Source organism: Salmo salar, chromosome 26 (genome assembly GCF_965601325.2).
Source record: "Salmo salar chromosome 26, fSalSal1, whole genome shotgun sequence".
Taxonomy (NCBI): Eukaryota; Metazoa; Chordata; class Actinopteri; order Salmoniformes; family Salmonidae; genus Salmo; species Salmo salar.
In genome coordinates, this window is record NC_138316.1 from 25,765,071 (window position 1) to 25,777,552 (window position 12,482).

General features: G+C 47.4%; 1 protein-coding gene across 3 annotated transcripts; it reads left to right on the forward strand.

The window, feature by feature from the left end:
- Nucleotides 1–2,663: 2,663 nt before the first annotated feature.
- caprin1a (cell cycle associated protein 1a) lies at nucleotides 2,664–12,231 on the forward strand. 3 transcript variants are annotated; one of them, XM_014175948.3, is made up of 19 exons: nucleotides 2,666–3,391; nucleotides 4,511–4,645; nucleotides 5,000–5,062; nucleotides 5,265–5,351; nucleotides 5,466–5,704; nucleotides 5,796–5,878; nucleotides 6,518–6,682; nucleotides 7,061–7,113; nucleotides 7,221–7,304; nucleotides 7,426–7,578; nucleotides 7,680–7,776; nucleotides 8,771–8,823; nucleotides 8,956–9,087; nucleotides 9,302–9,430; nucleotides 9,933–10,077; nucleotides 10,218–10,403; nucleotides 10,497–10,609; nucleotides 10,753–10,813; nucleotides 11,972–12,231. In XM_014175948.3, exons 2-19 carry the CDS (start codon nucleotides 4,511–4,513, stop codon nucleotides 12,037–12,039), a joined length of 2,046 nt encoding a protein of 681 aa, XP_014031423.3. In that variant the 5' UTR covers nucleotides 2,666–3,391; the 3' UTR covers nucleotides 12,040–12,231. The 3 variants fall into 3 exon arrangements, with proteins under 3 accessions (XP_014031424.3, XP_014031423.3, XP_082825683.1); XM_014175949.3 differs by lacking the exon at nucleotides 9,302–9,430 and having other exon boundaries at nucleotides 2,664–3,391; XM_082969557.1 differs by lacking the exon at nucleotides 11,972–12,231 and having other exon boundaries at nucleotides 2,967–3,391; nucleotides 10,753–11,334.
- Nucleotides 12,232–12,482: the final 251 nt, after the last annotated feature.

Below are 12,482 nucleotides of genomic sequence, written 5' to 3' on the forward strand. Positions count from 1 at the left end.
TCGCCCTCCAGGTTCCCTTGGAGAGTTCATCAATGAGCTTGATGCCTTGATAAGTTCCTTTCCTGAGGATGGCTCACCTCTCACAGTTCTGGGTGACTTTAACCTCCCCACGTCTACCTTTGACTCATTCCTCTCTGCCTCCTTCTTTCCACTCCTCCTCTTTTGACCTCACCCTCTCACCTTCCCCCCCCTACTCACAAGGCAGGCAATACGCTTGACCTCATCTTTACTAGATGCTGTTCTTCCACTAATCTCATTGCAACTCCCCTCCAAATCTCCGACCACTACCTTGTATCCTTTTCCCTCTTGCTCTCATCCAACACTTCTCACTCTGCCCCTACTCGGATGGTATTGCGCCGTCCCAACCTTCGCTCTCTCTCTCCCGCTACTCTCTCCTCTTCCATCCTATCATCTCTTCCCTCTGCTCAAACCTTCTCCAACCTATCTCCTGATTCTGCCTCCTCAACCCTCCTCTCCTCCCTTTCTGCATCCTTTGATTTTCTCTGTCCCCTATCCTCCAGGCCGGCTCGGTCCTCCCCTCCTGCTCCGTGTCTCGACGACTCACTACGAGCTCACAGAACAGGGCTCCGGGCAACCGAGCGGAAATGGAGGAAAACTCGCCTCCCTGCGGACCTGGCATCCTTTCACTCCCTCCTCTCTACATTCTCCTCTTCTGTCTCTGCTGCTAAAGCCACTTTCTACCACTCTAAATTCCAAGCATCTGCCTCTAACCCTAGGAAGCTCTTTGCTACCTTCTCCTCCCTCCTGAATCCTCCTCCCCCTCCCCCCCCCTCCTCCCTCTCTGCGGATGACTTCGTCAACCATTTTGAAAAGAAGGTTGACGATATCCGATCCTCGTTTGCTAAGTCAAACGACACCGCTGGTCCTGCTCACACTGCCCTACCCTGTGCTTTGACCTCTTTCTCCCCTCTCTCTCCAGATGAAATCTCGCGTCTTGTGATGGCCGGCCGCCCAACAACCTGCCCACTTGACCCTATCCCCTCCTCTCTTCTCCAGACCATTTCCGGAGACCTTCTCACCTCGCTCATCAACTCATCCTTGACCGCTGGCTACGTCCCTTCCGTCTTCAAGAGAGCGAGAGTTGCACCCCTTCTGAAAAAACCTACACTCGATCCCTCCGATGTCAACAACTACAGACCAGTATCCCTTCTTTCTTTTCTCTCCAAAACTCTTGAACGTGCCGTCCTTGGCCAGCTCTCCTGCTATCTCTCTCAGAATTACCTTCTTGATCCTAATCAGTCAGGTTTCAAGACTGGGCATTCAACTGAGACTGCTCTTCTCTGTGTCACGGAGGCTCTCCGCACTGCTAAAGCTAACTCTCTCTCCTCTGCTCTCATCCTTCTAGACCTATCTGCTGCCTTTGATACCGTGAACCATCAGATCCTCCTCTCCACCCTCTCCGAGTTGGGCATCTCCGGCGCGGCCCACGCTTGGATTGTGTCCTACCTGACAGGTCGCTCCTACCAGGTGGCGTGGCGAGAATCTGTCTCCGCACCATGCGCTCTCACCACTGGTGTCCCCCAGGGCTCTGTTCTAGGCCCTCTCCTATTCTCGCTATACACCAAGTCACTTGGCTCTGTCATATCCTCACATGGTCTCTCCTATCATTGCTATGCAGACGACACACAATTAATCTTCTCCTTTCCCCCTTCTGATAACCAGGCGGCGAATCGCATCTCTGCATGTCTGTCAGACATATCAGTGTGGATGACGGATCACCACCTCAAGCTGAACCTCGGCAAGACGGAGCTGCTCTTCCTCCCGGGGAAGGACTGCCCGTTCCATGATCTCGCCACCCTTGTGTCCTCCTCCCAGAGTGCTAAGAACCTTGGCGTGATCCTGGACAACACCCTGTCATTCTCCACTAACATCAAGGCGGTGACCCGATCCTGTAGGTTCATGCTCTACAACATTCGCAGAGTACGACCCTGCCTCACACAGGAAGCGGCGCAGGTCCTAATCCAGACACTTGTCATCTCCCGTCTAGATTACTGCAACTCGCTGTTGGCTGGGCTCCCTGCCTGTGCCATTAAACCCCTACAACTCATCCAGAACGCCGCAGCCCGTCTGGTGTTCAACCTTCCCAAGTTCTCTCACGTCACCCCGCTCCTCCGCTCTCTCCACTGGCTTCCAGTTGAAGCTCGCATCCGCTACAAGACCATGGTCATTGCCTACGGAGCTGTGAAGAGAACGGCACCTCCATACCTTCAGGCTCTGATCAGGCCCTACACCCAAACAAGGGCACTGCGTTCATCCACCTCTGGCCTGCTGGCCCCCCTACCTCTGAGGAAGCGCAGTTCCCGCTCAGCCCAGTCAAAACTGTTCGCTGCTCTGGCACCCCAATGGTGGAACAAGCTCCCTCACGACGCCAGGACAGCGGAGTCAATCACCACCTTCCGGAGACACCTGAAACCCCACCTCTTTAAGGAATACCTAGGATAGGATAAAGTAATCCTTCTAACCCCCCCCTTAAAAGATTTAGATGCACTATTGTAAAGTGGTTGTTCTACTGGATATCATAAGGTGAATGCACCAATTTGTAAGTCGCTCTGGATAGTCGCTCTGGATAAGAGCGTCTGCTAAATGACGTAAATGTAAATGTAGAACACGTCATCGGGTCCGTCGTATCGCGCCACACTGCGCCTGTACATACCCTCAAAGGCACTTCTTCGATATATAGTTGTTTTTTACAAAAATGAAAACGTGTCAGTTTGTCACTTTCACGGGGTTCAACTACTTACGACATTGTCTCGAATCAAGGTTGTGCCTTTAGATTTCGAGAAACTTAACAACTAAGGAAGATGTTTTTCACTTCTCAATCCCTGGCCTGGTCTGTTTGGCAACTGTTCCCGGGAGTCTCGCGTTTTTGCGCCTTTGGGTTTAGAAACTGTGATATTATTTAGACGTAATCATTCGATAGACTTGCAAAGGATAATCAATTGTACTTTTCAAAGCAGAGAAGAATGGCTTAAATAAAGTTGGGATTCAGTAAATGGCTTGCAATACTTTTGGGATTCAATACAAATGGACTTGCATAAAAATTCTTACCTAAATCTGTCAAATACAGCTTCCATAATAATTAATCTGCAATTAAATTGCAATGTTGTTGAGGACTGATTCTAGTTCAATCTGTCAGTCTACCAAGATGAACTCAGGCAATTCTAGGACTACCAACGGGGCCTTGCAGCCATCCGACCCTGTTCTCGTGTCTCGTTAGCATCTGTAGCCTGCCAGCAGTATAGTGTATAGTTCTCGGTGAGGCCGGGGAGGCGGAACACCATTGTCGATACAAAATAACATACAAGTTACACGAAATATATAGAGCTAAAACTACAACGTCAGACGACGAACAAAGACAGATACCCTAAAGGTAAGTGAATGTTGTCAGCGTCAAATTCAGAAATAATTTTGCTAGCTAAGTTAGCGAGCTAGGCTAGCCTCTGACTAAAGTCGTCTCTATCTAGCATTGTCCTGTCATCCAATTGATTAAACGGAATCCAAGTTCAGTAACCACATTAGCAAGGTACATTTCAACAAACTAGTGTGATGGCTGTCGTTCATATAAATGTAGTCAATCATATTTTTTTCGAATCGCGTTAGCTAACTAATTAGCTAACTAGCTAGTCAGCTATCGATTTCTATCGTGCATCTAAGTGATTCGCGTTGCCAGCTAGCTAACGCCGGTCTCGGTAACAATGCGAGGAGAAAATGAAACTAGCTAACGTTAGCTAGCTAGCTAAATGTAGCTAAGCTAGCCTTGTAGCCGGATGGGGGTTGTTGTGGGATGGGATTCAAGTTTAAGCCTAATTTGATGACCATCTGTTTTCAAATGGCAAAACTGTTATACTTGTGACGACATGTAGGTAGCTACATCAAGTGTTTTGTCGGAATAGTTGTTTATTTGATGTTGATGGAAGATGAGTAGCGTAGCTAGCTAACGTTAGTTTGGCAGGTAACGTTTATGCGGTTCAATGGACAATGCTCGGCTGACAGTCCCTCTGCTCACAAAGGACTAGCAATTTATCCCCTTTTTCCTGTGCCTCGCGGCTTTAGTTTCTTAGTTGGCTAATGGCAACAAATCTGGGAATACTAACGTCGTTAGTTAGCTAGGTACTAGCTATTGTATTATAACGTTAACGTTACTTGTCTTGAGTTAGCGAACGTTAGCGGTTGACAGAAAGCATCCTGCAAACCGACATAATATCCAAAGTGATTCATAGGGCTCTTAGTTTTTTTGTCAAGGAATGTTAATAGGTAGTACTCCATGTTGATAAAAAAAAAAAAAAAAGTATATTAAAATGTCTGTCTGACCACTTATGTGGTCAACAATGTAATGTCATTGTTCCGGCCTTTGTTGTTTACAGCACCATGCATTGGCAAACTGTGTTTTAATCAACCTATTTTAACCTTCATTCTATTCAATTACAGCCTCAGTGTTTTGTAGCCTTCACTAATAATGACTGCTACAAATAATTTTCTGTCTTATCAGATGCCTTCAGCAACAGTTGGCCACAATGCTGTTCAGTCCTCCAGCCCAGAGTTGGGTTCTGGGACCCAATCTGAGGCCATGAAGCAGGTCCTGCAGGTGATAGACAAGAAGGTCCGCAACATGGAAAAGAAAAAGGTAACAATGTTATCTTTTTTTTAAATCAAAGCATGCTTTCAGATACCTCCCAAAAATAATAGGTTGTTTCATGCTTAGTTGTTGCTTGAGACCAACTGAGGAGCAATTCTGGATGTCTCTCTTGTCTGGGAAGATTGTCTGCTTTATGACCCTGCATTGACTTTGTCTCAAAGTTGGTAACTAAGATTAAGGCTAAGATTACGGCTACAGACAAATTTAGTTGGTGTAATCAATCATTAACCTGTGACTTTTATTTGGCGTTAGAATCACAGCACTTAATAGATGGTATATTTCTTCTGAAAGAATCTCAGCAGACCTTTTGTAACCCTTATTAAATGTGCCATATTTCTATAGGGCAAGCTGGATGACTACCAGGCCAAGAAGAATAAAGGAGAACGATTGAACCAGGATCAGCTGGTATGTACAAGACACTGGTCTGGGTCGATGTTATCTCAGTGAACTTCAATTGTAAACTTGATTGTTTAACCTGTTGCATATGTACTATAATCTGTCATTCTTCAGCTTTCCATTGTTTTTATACTGTGGTGTTTGTCGTTTTGATCTGTGACACAGCTAACAAAACAGATTTAATGTTCATTCCCTCTTGTCTCGTCTGTAGGATGCCTTGACCAAGTTCCAGGAAGTGACCAACAACCTGGATTTTGCGAGGGAGTTGCAGAAGAGCTTCCTCTCTTTGGGGCAAGAGGTGAGTTCCGTCTCAAGGTTTCATTCTGGTCACTATGACCACGCTGTATTAGGCGGTGTTTCTCAGTCGCTGTGGCCATAGTGCAGTGACGACTCCTTCCCCATTTCCTTGCAGATTCAGAAAGCAGTGAAGAAGTCTGCCCGGAGGGAGCAGCTGCTGCGGGAGGAGACGGAGCAGAGGCGGCTGAAGGCTGTTCTGGAGCTGCAGTTCCTGCTTGACCGACTGGGGGATGAGCAGACGAGGCAGGACCTGAAACAGCCCGTCGCAGGCTCCCCCCTGCTCACCGACGGTAACCTCACCGCACTGGACAGTTTCTACAAGCTGGTGGGCCCGGAACGGGACCATGACGTCAGGTACAAACCTTTTTGTTTCTCTTTTTTTTTGATGGAGGAGTGACGTAATATGATGGTAGGCATGATGTAAATGTCCTTCCCTGTTCTCCAGGTTGACTGACCAGTATGAGGAGGCCTCCCTACACCTATGGGAACTGCTAGAGGGCAGAGACCAGGCTGTGGCAGGAACCACATGTATGTTTCTAACACTTCTGAAGTAGCTCTCAATGTATTTACTCTGTACATGTAGGCTTTGGCTTGTTTAATTAGTTACCCACACCCCCATCTGTATACTGAGTATCTTGGGGCTTATCTTAGATTTTGGGGAAAAAAGAGCTTGGAAGGACATTTTTCTGAGCTGGCTCAACTGTGAGCAGTGTTATGACTAAAGCCCATCCATCACCCAGCTCCTTGAAGCACAAAGGGCTTGCTGGACATACAGTCCATGTTAGCAGAACATGTATAAGGGGAAGTGCTTTTCTGGGTGGTTGGAGTGAACTGGGGTGAGGCCAGTGGGCTTTGAGGGGTAGTGCCAGCCCAGACACAGGACACCTGTCATTCCACAAACGCTGAGCATCCACCCCACATGTTTGAGATACAACTTTGTGGTGGATCATATGGCATTGTGGATTATAAATACGTGTAGGTTATTAAAGTGCTTCGAGCAGTGGCTCTTGGCCAGGCCTGGCATGGTGCTATGGAATGGGTAACAGCTGTGATTATACCAAGCATAGACCCGGCCTATTGACTGACTCTGAGTGTTTGTTGCACAACAAAAATGTTTGTCAAGACATTTCTAATACGTTGTGAATATGATCCGCCCCTTTCCTCTAGACAAGACACTGAAGGAGACCCTGGACAAGGTGCTGCTGAGTGGCTATTTTGACAGAGCACAAACGCATCAGAACGGAGTGTGTGAAAAAGAGGAGGAAGAAGAGGAGGAGGAGCAGTCTGTGGCGCATGAGTCGTCGGGGAGCGGGGAGCAGCCTGCAGAACCAGGTAATCTCCCGTGGACAGAATCTCTGTGTAGACCGAGAGAATCTGCCAGGACTGAATGAGCACCATTAGTTCTGTTTTTTTTTTAAAGGTTTTTGGCACGGGCTATTTGGACGTATCAGGATTGGGCGAAGGCAGTGCTTAAACTGCTTCGCTTTGGCTGAACGTTTCCTTTTGCGAGGGTGGAGACTTTGTTGTCGCTGTATCTCTCAATTACTTATATGTATTAAGACAGATGTTAATCACGCAGCTGACGTAATTCCTTGAGATTTTACTTCTGGGTTAGATTACCATCACCTGAGAGGAACTCATGTTACGATTGGTCAGTGTGTGTGTGGACCTGGATGAGTGGATATTAATCAGAGTGTATCTCTTTTACAGAAGGAACAGTTACTGAAGAATACACAGAGGCTATTGAAGTAGAAGCCACAGAGGTGAGTTCAATCTCTACCCTGACTCTTAACTGCTGTAAGGTTCAGAATTCTCTGGTTTACCTTACCTATTGGAATCTAATCAAGTGATCTTATGTTTATTTGTGTAGTTTGTAAACAGACAGTTCATTCCAGAAACAACATGCAGCAGCACTGGCAACGACCAAGTAGAGGAGTGGACAGCAGAGGCCCAGGTATGCTGCATGTCTACACCTCTCATATCACACAGTCACAAACAGAATCTTTTAGGGTTCAACAAGTAACGCCATGGCCCAATGTCATCAGCTGGGTTTAAATCTGTCCCTGTGTCTTTAGGTGGTAAACGTCCTCCAGCACCAGGCTCTTCCCCAGATGACCCCCGAGCCCCACACTGTGAGCCCAGTCTCCCACACGCCTGACCCCGTGGTCCGGAAGCAGGTCGTACAGGACCTCATGGCCCAGATGCAGGGGACCTATAACTTCATGCAGGTGATGATCCTTCCAACTGCCCCCTATGGTCCTGCGCTGGGTGCCTCATTGGATCTTGTTTGGTCTCTTGTTCATGCTGACCCATGTGCTTCCTTCCACAGGACTCCATGTTGGAGTTTGATGGCCATGCCCTGGACCCAGCCATCGTGTTGGCCCAGCCCATGAAGCCTGCACAGAGCGTGGACCTGCAGCAGATGGGTAAGTGTTAGTACATCACATTCTGTTTTAACTCCCCTCTGACCAACACCACCACTCAGAGGCTGTAGTCCTCCTAGAGATGTTCGCATCTACACTCACTGACAGTTTATTAGGTGCACCCATCTAGTATGGGTCGGCTCCCCGCTTTTTTTCTAGAACAGCCTGAATTCTTTGGGGAGTGGATTCTACAAGGTGTCGGAAACGTTCGTTGCTCCATTGGTATCAAGGGACCTAATGTGTGCCAGGAAAACAGTCCCCACACCAGGCTGGATGGGTCCATGGACTCATGCTACGTACGCCAAATCCTGACGATGCCAATTAGTATGATGCAACAAGAACCAGTATTCGTTGGACCAGGCGATGTATTTCCACTCCTTAATGGTGTTCGCGTGCCCACTGGACACGCTTCTTGTTTTTAGCTGATAGGAGTGGTCATCTGCTGCACTAGCCCATCCGTGACAAGGACTGCCGAGTTCATTCCGAGATGCCGTCCTGCACACCACTGTTATACTGAAACGTTATGTCTCTGTGGCCCGCCTGTTAGCTTGCACAATTCTTGCCATCCTCCTTTGGCCTCTCATCAATGAGCTGTTTTCGCCCACAGGACTGCTGCTGACTGGATGTTTTTTGTTTGTCGCACGGTCGGTAACCCCAAGACACTGTCGTGCGTGGAAAGACCAGGAGGCCGGCCATTTCTGAGATACTGGATTCGGCGCACCTGGCATCATGATCATACCATGCTGTCTCTTAGGTCACTTATTTTGCTCATTCTAAAGTTCAATCGAACAGTACCTGGATGCCTGTCTGCCTGCTTTATATAGCAGGTCGCGTGACTCATTGTCTGTAGGAGCGATTCATTTTCATGAACAGGGTGGTGTACCTAATAAACTGTCCGGCTTGTGTAGTACTGCTTATATACTCTTGAGTTTTGTCTGTTTATTTTGTAGTTGCTCTTCGCTGTTTTACCAACAAACCATTTTATATTTGTGTACAGTTCATTCAGAATCCAGACTTGCTCAACCAAGCTCAGTTCCTGAATCTACACAAGTAAGTAGCAATAATGATACTGGAACAGAATTCTGATAGTAGTGATCCCCAAGACTCGATACCGGAGCAGACTTATTTAAAGGGCAAGGGTACCATGTGAACCTTCCCTTATTCTCCCCCTTCCCTCCCCAGGTCCTCATGGTCTCCCCCACACCTGATGCCTACTCCTCCACACCTGATGCCTACTCCTCCACAGCGCCCCTCTACCAGCCCTCCCACACAGCAGAGCCCCGGCCACAGACAGACGGCACCGACCACATCCAGGTAAACCCTCCCTCCCCAAGGTGCCCTCTGCTCCACCCTCCTCTACCCCCCTGGCTGTGTGGGTGGGTGGTGGAGCTTCTCTATGCTTGGCTGTTATTGGGCAGTGTGAGAGATGGTTAACACTCATCCTACCTGCCTGTCCTGAAGTGTCTGTGAAAACCATTTGAAGTATGTGACGTCTCTGTCTCCACGCCCCGCCCCCTCCCTAAACCAGGCCTCGATGTCCCTGTCGTCTGAGCAGTCCCCCGCCCCGTCCTCCTTGCCCTCTGCCTTCCCGCCCGTCTCCACCCCCCACAGCGGCGGCATCAATGTCAACGCAGCACCATTCCAGTCCATGCAAGCGGTAGGCTTTGTTAATGGAGGACTTAACTGACATCGCTTCACTTGAACAAAACCGTCATATAACCCACTTAACTCTAATCACTTACCACATGTTGATGGTACCACAAGTCTTACGACAGGGAGAATAGAAGTAGTACACACTGTCACACAACAGTAATACCAGATTTACTTTGTAAGGATAATGAAAAAACTGATTGGGACATCAACTGAATTAATAAGTATAATTCCAGTGTTGGCCTACATTTCTCAAAACCAAGCTTCACCCCATACCCCCCCACCCCCCTCTCTGTCAGAGCAGAACAGAATGCTCTTGTCTGCCCCCATGTCTACATAAAGCTTTATAATCAACTCTAAGCTGATTACCTTTATTTAGCGAACCTTGAACAGTATGTACGCTATGCTCAATAATCAGACTAAAATCTGTTAGTGGTGATTTGCTGTCCTGCGTGGGTGTCTGACACCTCTAAATGAAAGCTTTTCTCTGGTTGTATTGTGTCCCTAAGGTGTTCAACCTGAACGCCCCCGTGCCCCCCACTAACGAAGCAGACGGTCTGAAGCAGTTCCCCAGTGGCTACGGCCAGGGCTTCAGCAGCCAGGCAGAGCACTCCGTGGAGGAGCCTGACATCCAGCAGGACACTCTACAGTCCGGTGAGAGAGGGACTGGGGTGGCTGTTGGGGTTGAGGATGTGATTTAGACAAGCAGAGTCTGAGGAGCAGTAGACCTTGGGTCTAAGGGCATGATCAGAAAGGTCAAATGTTGTTAATGACTCTTATAATGTTGTCCTCAGCTGTAGGAGGCTTCCACACCCAAGACCAAGTGATGTCGTCGGCAGCGGGTCACCAGGTGCAGGGGCCAGGCTTTGGGCGGCAAGGCCAGTCCTTCTATAACAGCAGGGGGGCCGTGCCTCGCGGAGGCCCCAGGAACCCCCGGGGCATGATCAATGGATACCGAGGATCCTCTAACGGTTTCAGAGGTATGAGCTCAAGCTGATTTACTGTAAGGGACATCATTTCATACAGGAGTGATTTATTATGGTGTTAACAGCATAAGTGGTTGTCTTCCTCAGGAGGATATGATGGCTATCGCCCTCCGTTCTCGAACACTCCAAACAATGGTTATGGGCAACAGGCCCAGTTCAGCACGGCACCCCGGGACTACCCCAACAGTACCTACCAACGGGTAAGGAAGGGCACAGCCAACCATTTAGGTCCTAGTGACAAGAAGACACTTGACCCTTGCATTAGGGTTGCGTGAGTTGTTGTCCCAGATGCTGTCATGAAGGTGCTGTATAAGTCTTTCTGAATGACCTGTTGTTTCTACAGGAGGGATATCAGCCAGGCTACAAGCGGGGAGCAGCCCAGGGACCTCGGGGTTGCTCTCGAGGTAATGCTCAAGCGATGCGATCCTAAAGCGCTTAAAGGATTGTCAACTTCCGCCACATTGAACATTCAGATGTTATGAATGTTTGCCCCAGCTCACTTTTATAAACCTTTTTTTTGTTTTGTTTCTCATCTATCTTCTCATTTCTCCTAGCCTATTTATCAGAGTAAGCCTGCTTTGGTATGTCTAAGATACTTTTGTTTTAACACATGTAAAGCTGAAATCCACAGCATTTAGATTTATCAGCAAGTCTGTGTTCGAAACAACAAATAGATATTCCTGTAAACTTGAAAGATTTCATTAATTTATTTTTTGTACAAAATAAATGCAAAAAACCCCTGCAACTGTCAGTCCAATCCATGAGAATCTTTTATATTTTCTGCCCAGCCTTGTCAACCACTTTTCCCCTGTGCTTTTGGTTCTCATTGCATTACATGTTTGTTTTTTTCCGTCTCTCACCATCTCCTCTTTGTAAGCTGATGTTACTCCTTGGGAGACTGTTTCAATAAAGATGTGTTGTATAACCTGCTGTCTGCTGCTAGTTTATTTTTGTTGGTCCCTGATCTGTGGTGCTCTCACAGCCTTATCTGCCTCTGCTGACATCTCTTGGGGTTAAGAGTGGGTTGGAGGATTTTGGTTATGCTTTGCTGAAAGGACTTCAATCTGCTTCTGTCTCCGTGCCCTGCCTTCTGTCATGGGAGCATACATGTATTGTTGGCCATTAACATTCATGAAACAAATGTCACTGAGTTTCAAAGTAAGCCTGTGGTGTGGTGTTGTAAATACTTGGGCAACAGATGTACCCCGCCCCTTTTGGTTCCATCTGGCAAAATGCATACTATTATTCTGTATGACCTGGATAAAAGTTTTCAAAGCTCTTAGTCACTGTGTATATAACTGAATTGACATGAAGGCAGTGATTACCTTCCACTTGTTTTCAGGATTCCATTTTGTGATGGGTGTATTAACTTGCTCGTAAAAATGCCCATTTTGTCTCCCTATTAGAGTTGAGATCTCTTCCTTGGCAGGTGCACACTAGCAATTTATAGAATGTGGATGAGGGTATTTGATTGTACTCCATGCCCAGACTTAACCCAGAATAAAAGGGTGACAGGCTGGCCTCAGCTGACTGATTATTTTCTGTCTGCTTGGCGGTTGCAGGCCGGGGGGGACTGTTCAAGCCCAGCCGAGGGATGGTGACCCAAATGGCTGGACATCAAGCCAATTAGTCTTGGATACCAACAACTCTTCCACCTAGGGCAACCTTAAACATCTCCTGGACCATCCTTCCCCTGATCTGACTGTTCCTCTCCATATCAACCTTTAGGTTGGTTTGGTGAAGCCTGGGTCTGAAAGCCATACATACCACTCAGCTCTGTCAGATCTTTCTCACAATCATGCTATTGCATAGCCTTGAACTGATCAAGCTGGAACGTGTGTGCCTTTGCTGTTTGACTGTTTATTTGGGTCTTTGCTTAATAGGAAATCATTTACAAAACTGTCTGGGGCTAGTGACAGGCTTTGGAAGCATGACACGAAAGACCAAACAATATATTTACGGTAGTCATACCATGCAAGGACATTTTGTCTCAATGTGAAGATTGTTTATACTGTACATTGTATTGCCATGGCATGTTTGGGAGTAAAGTCAGTACAAATGGTGTGTAGTCTA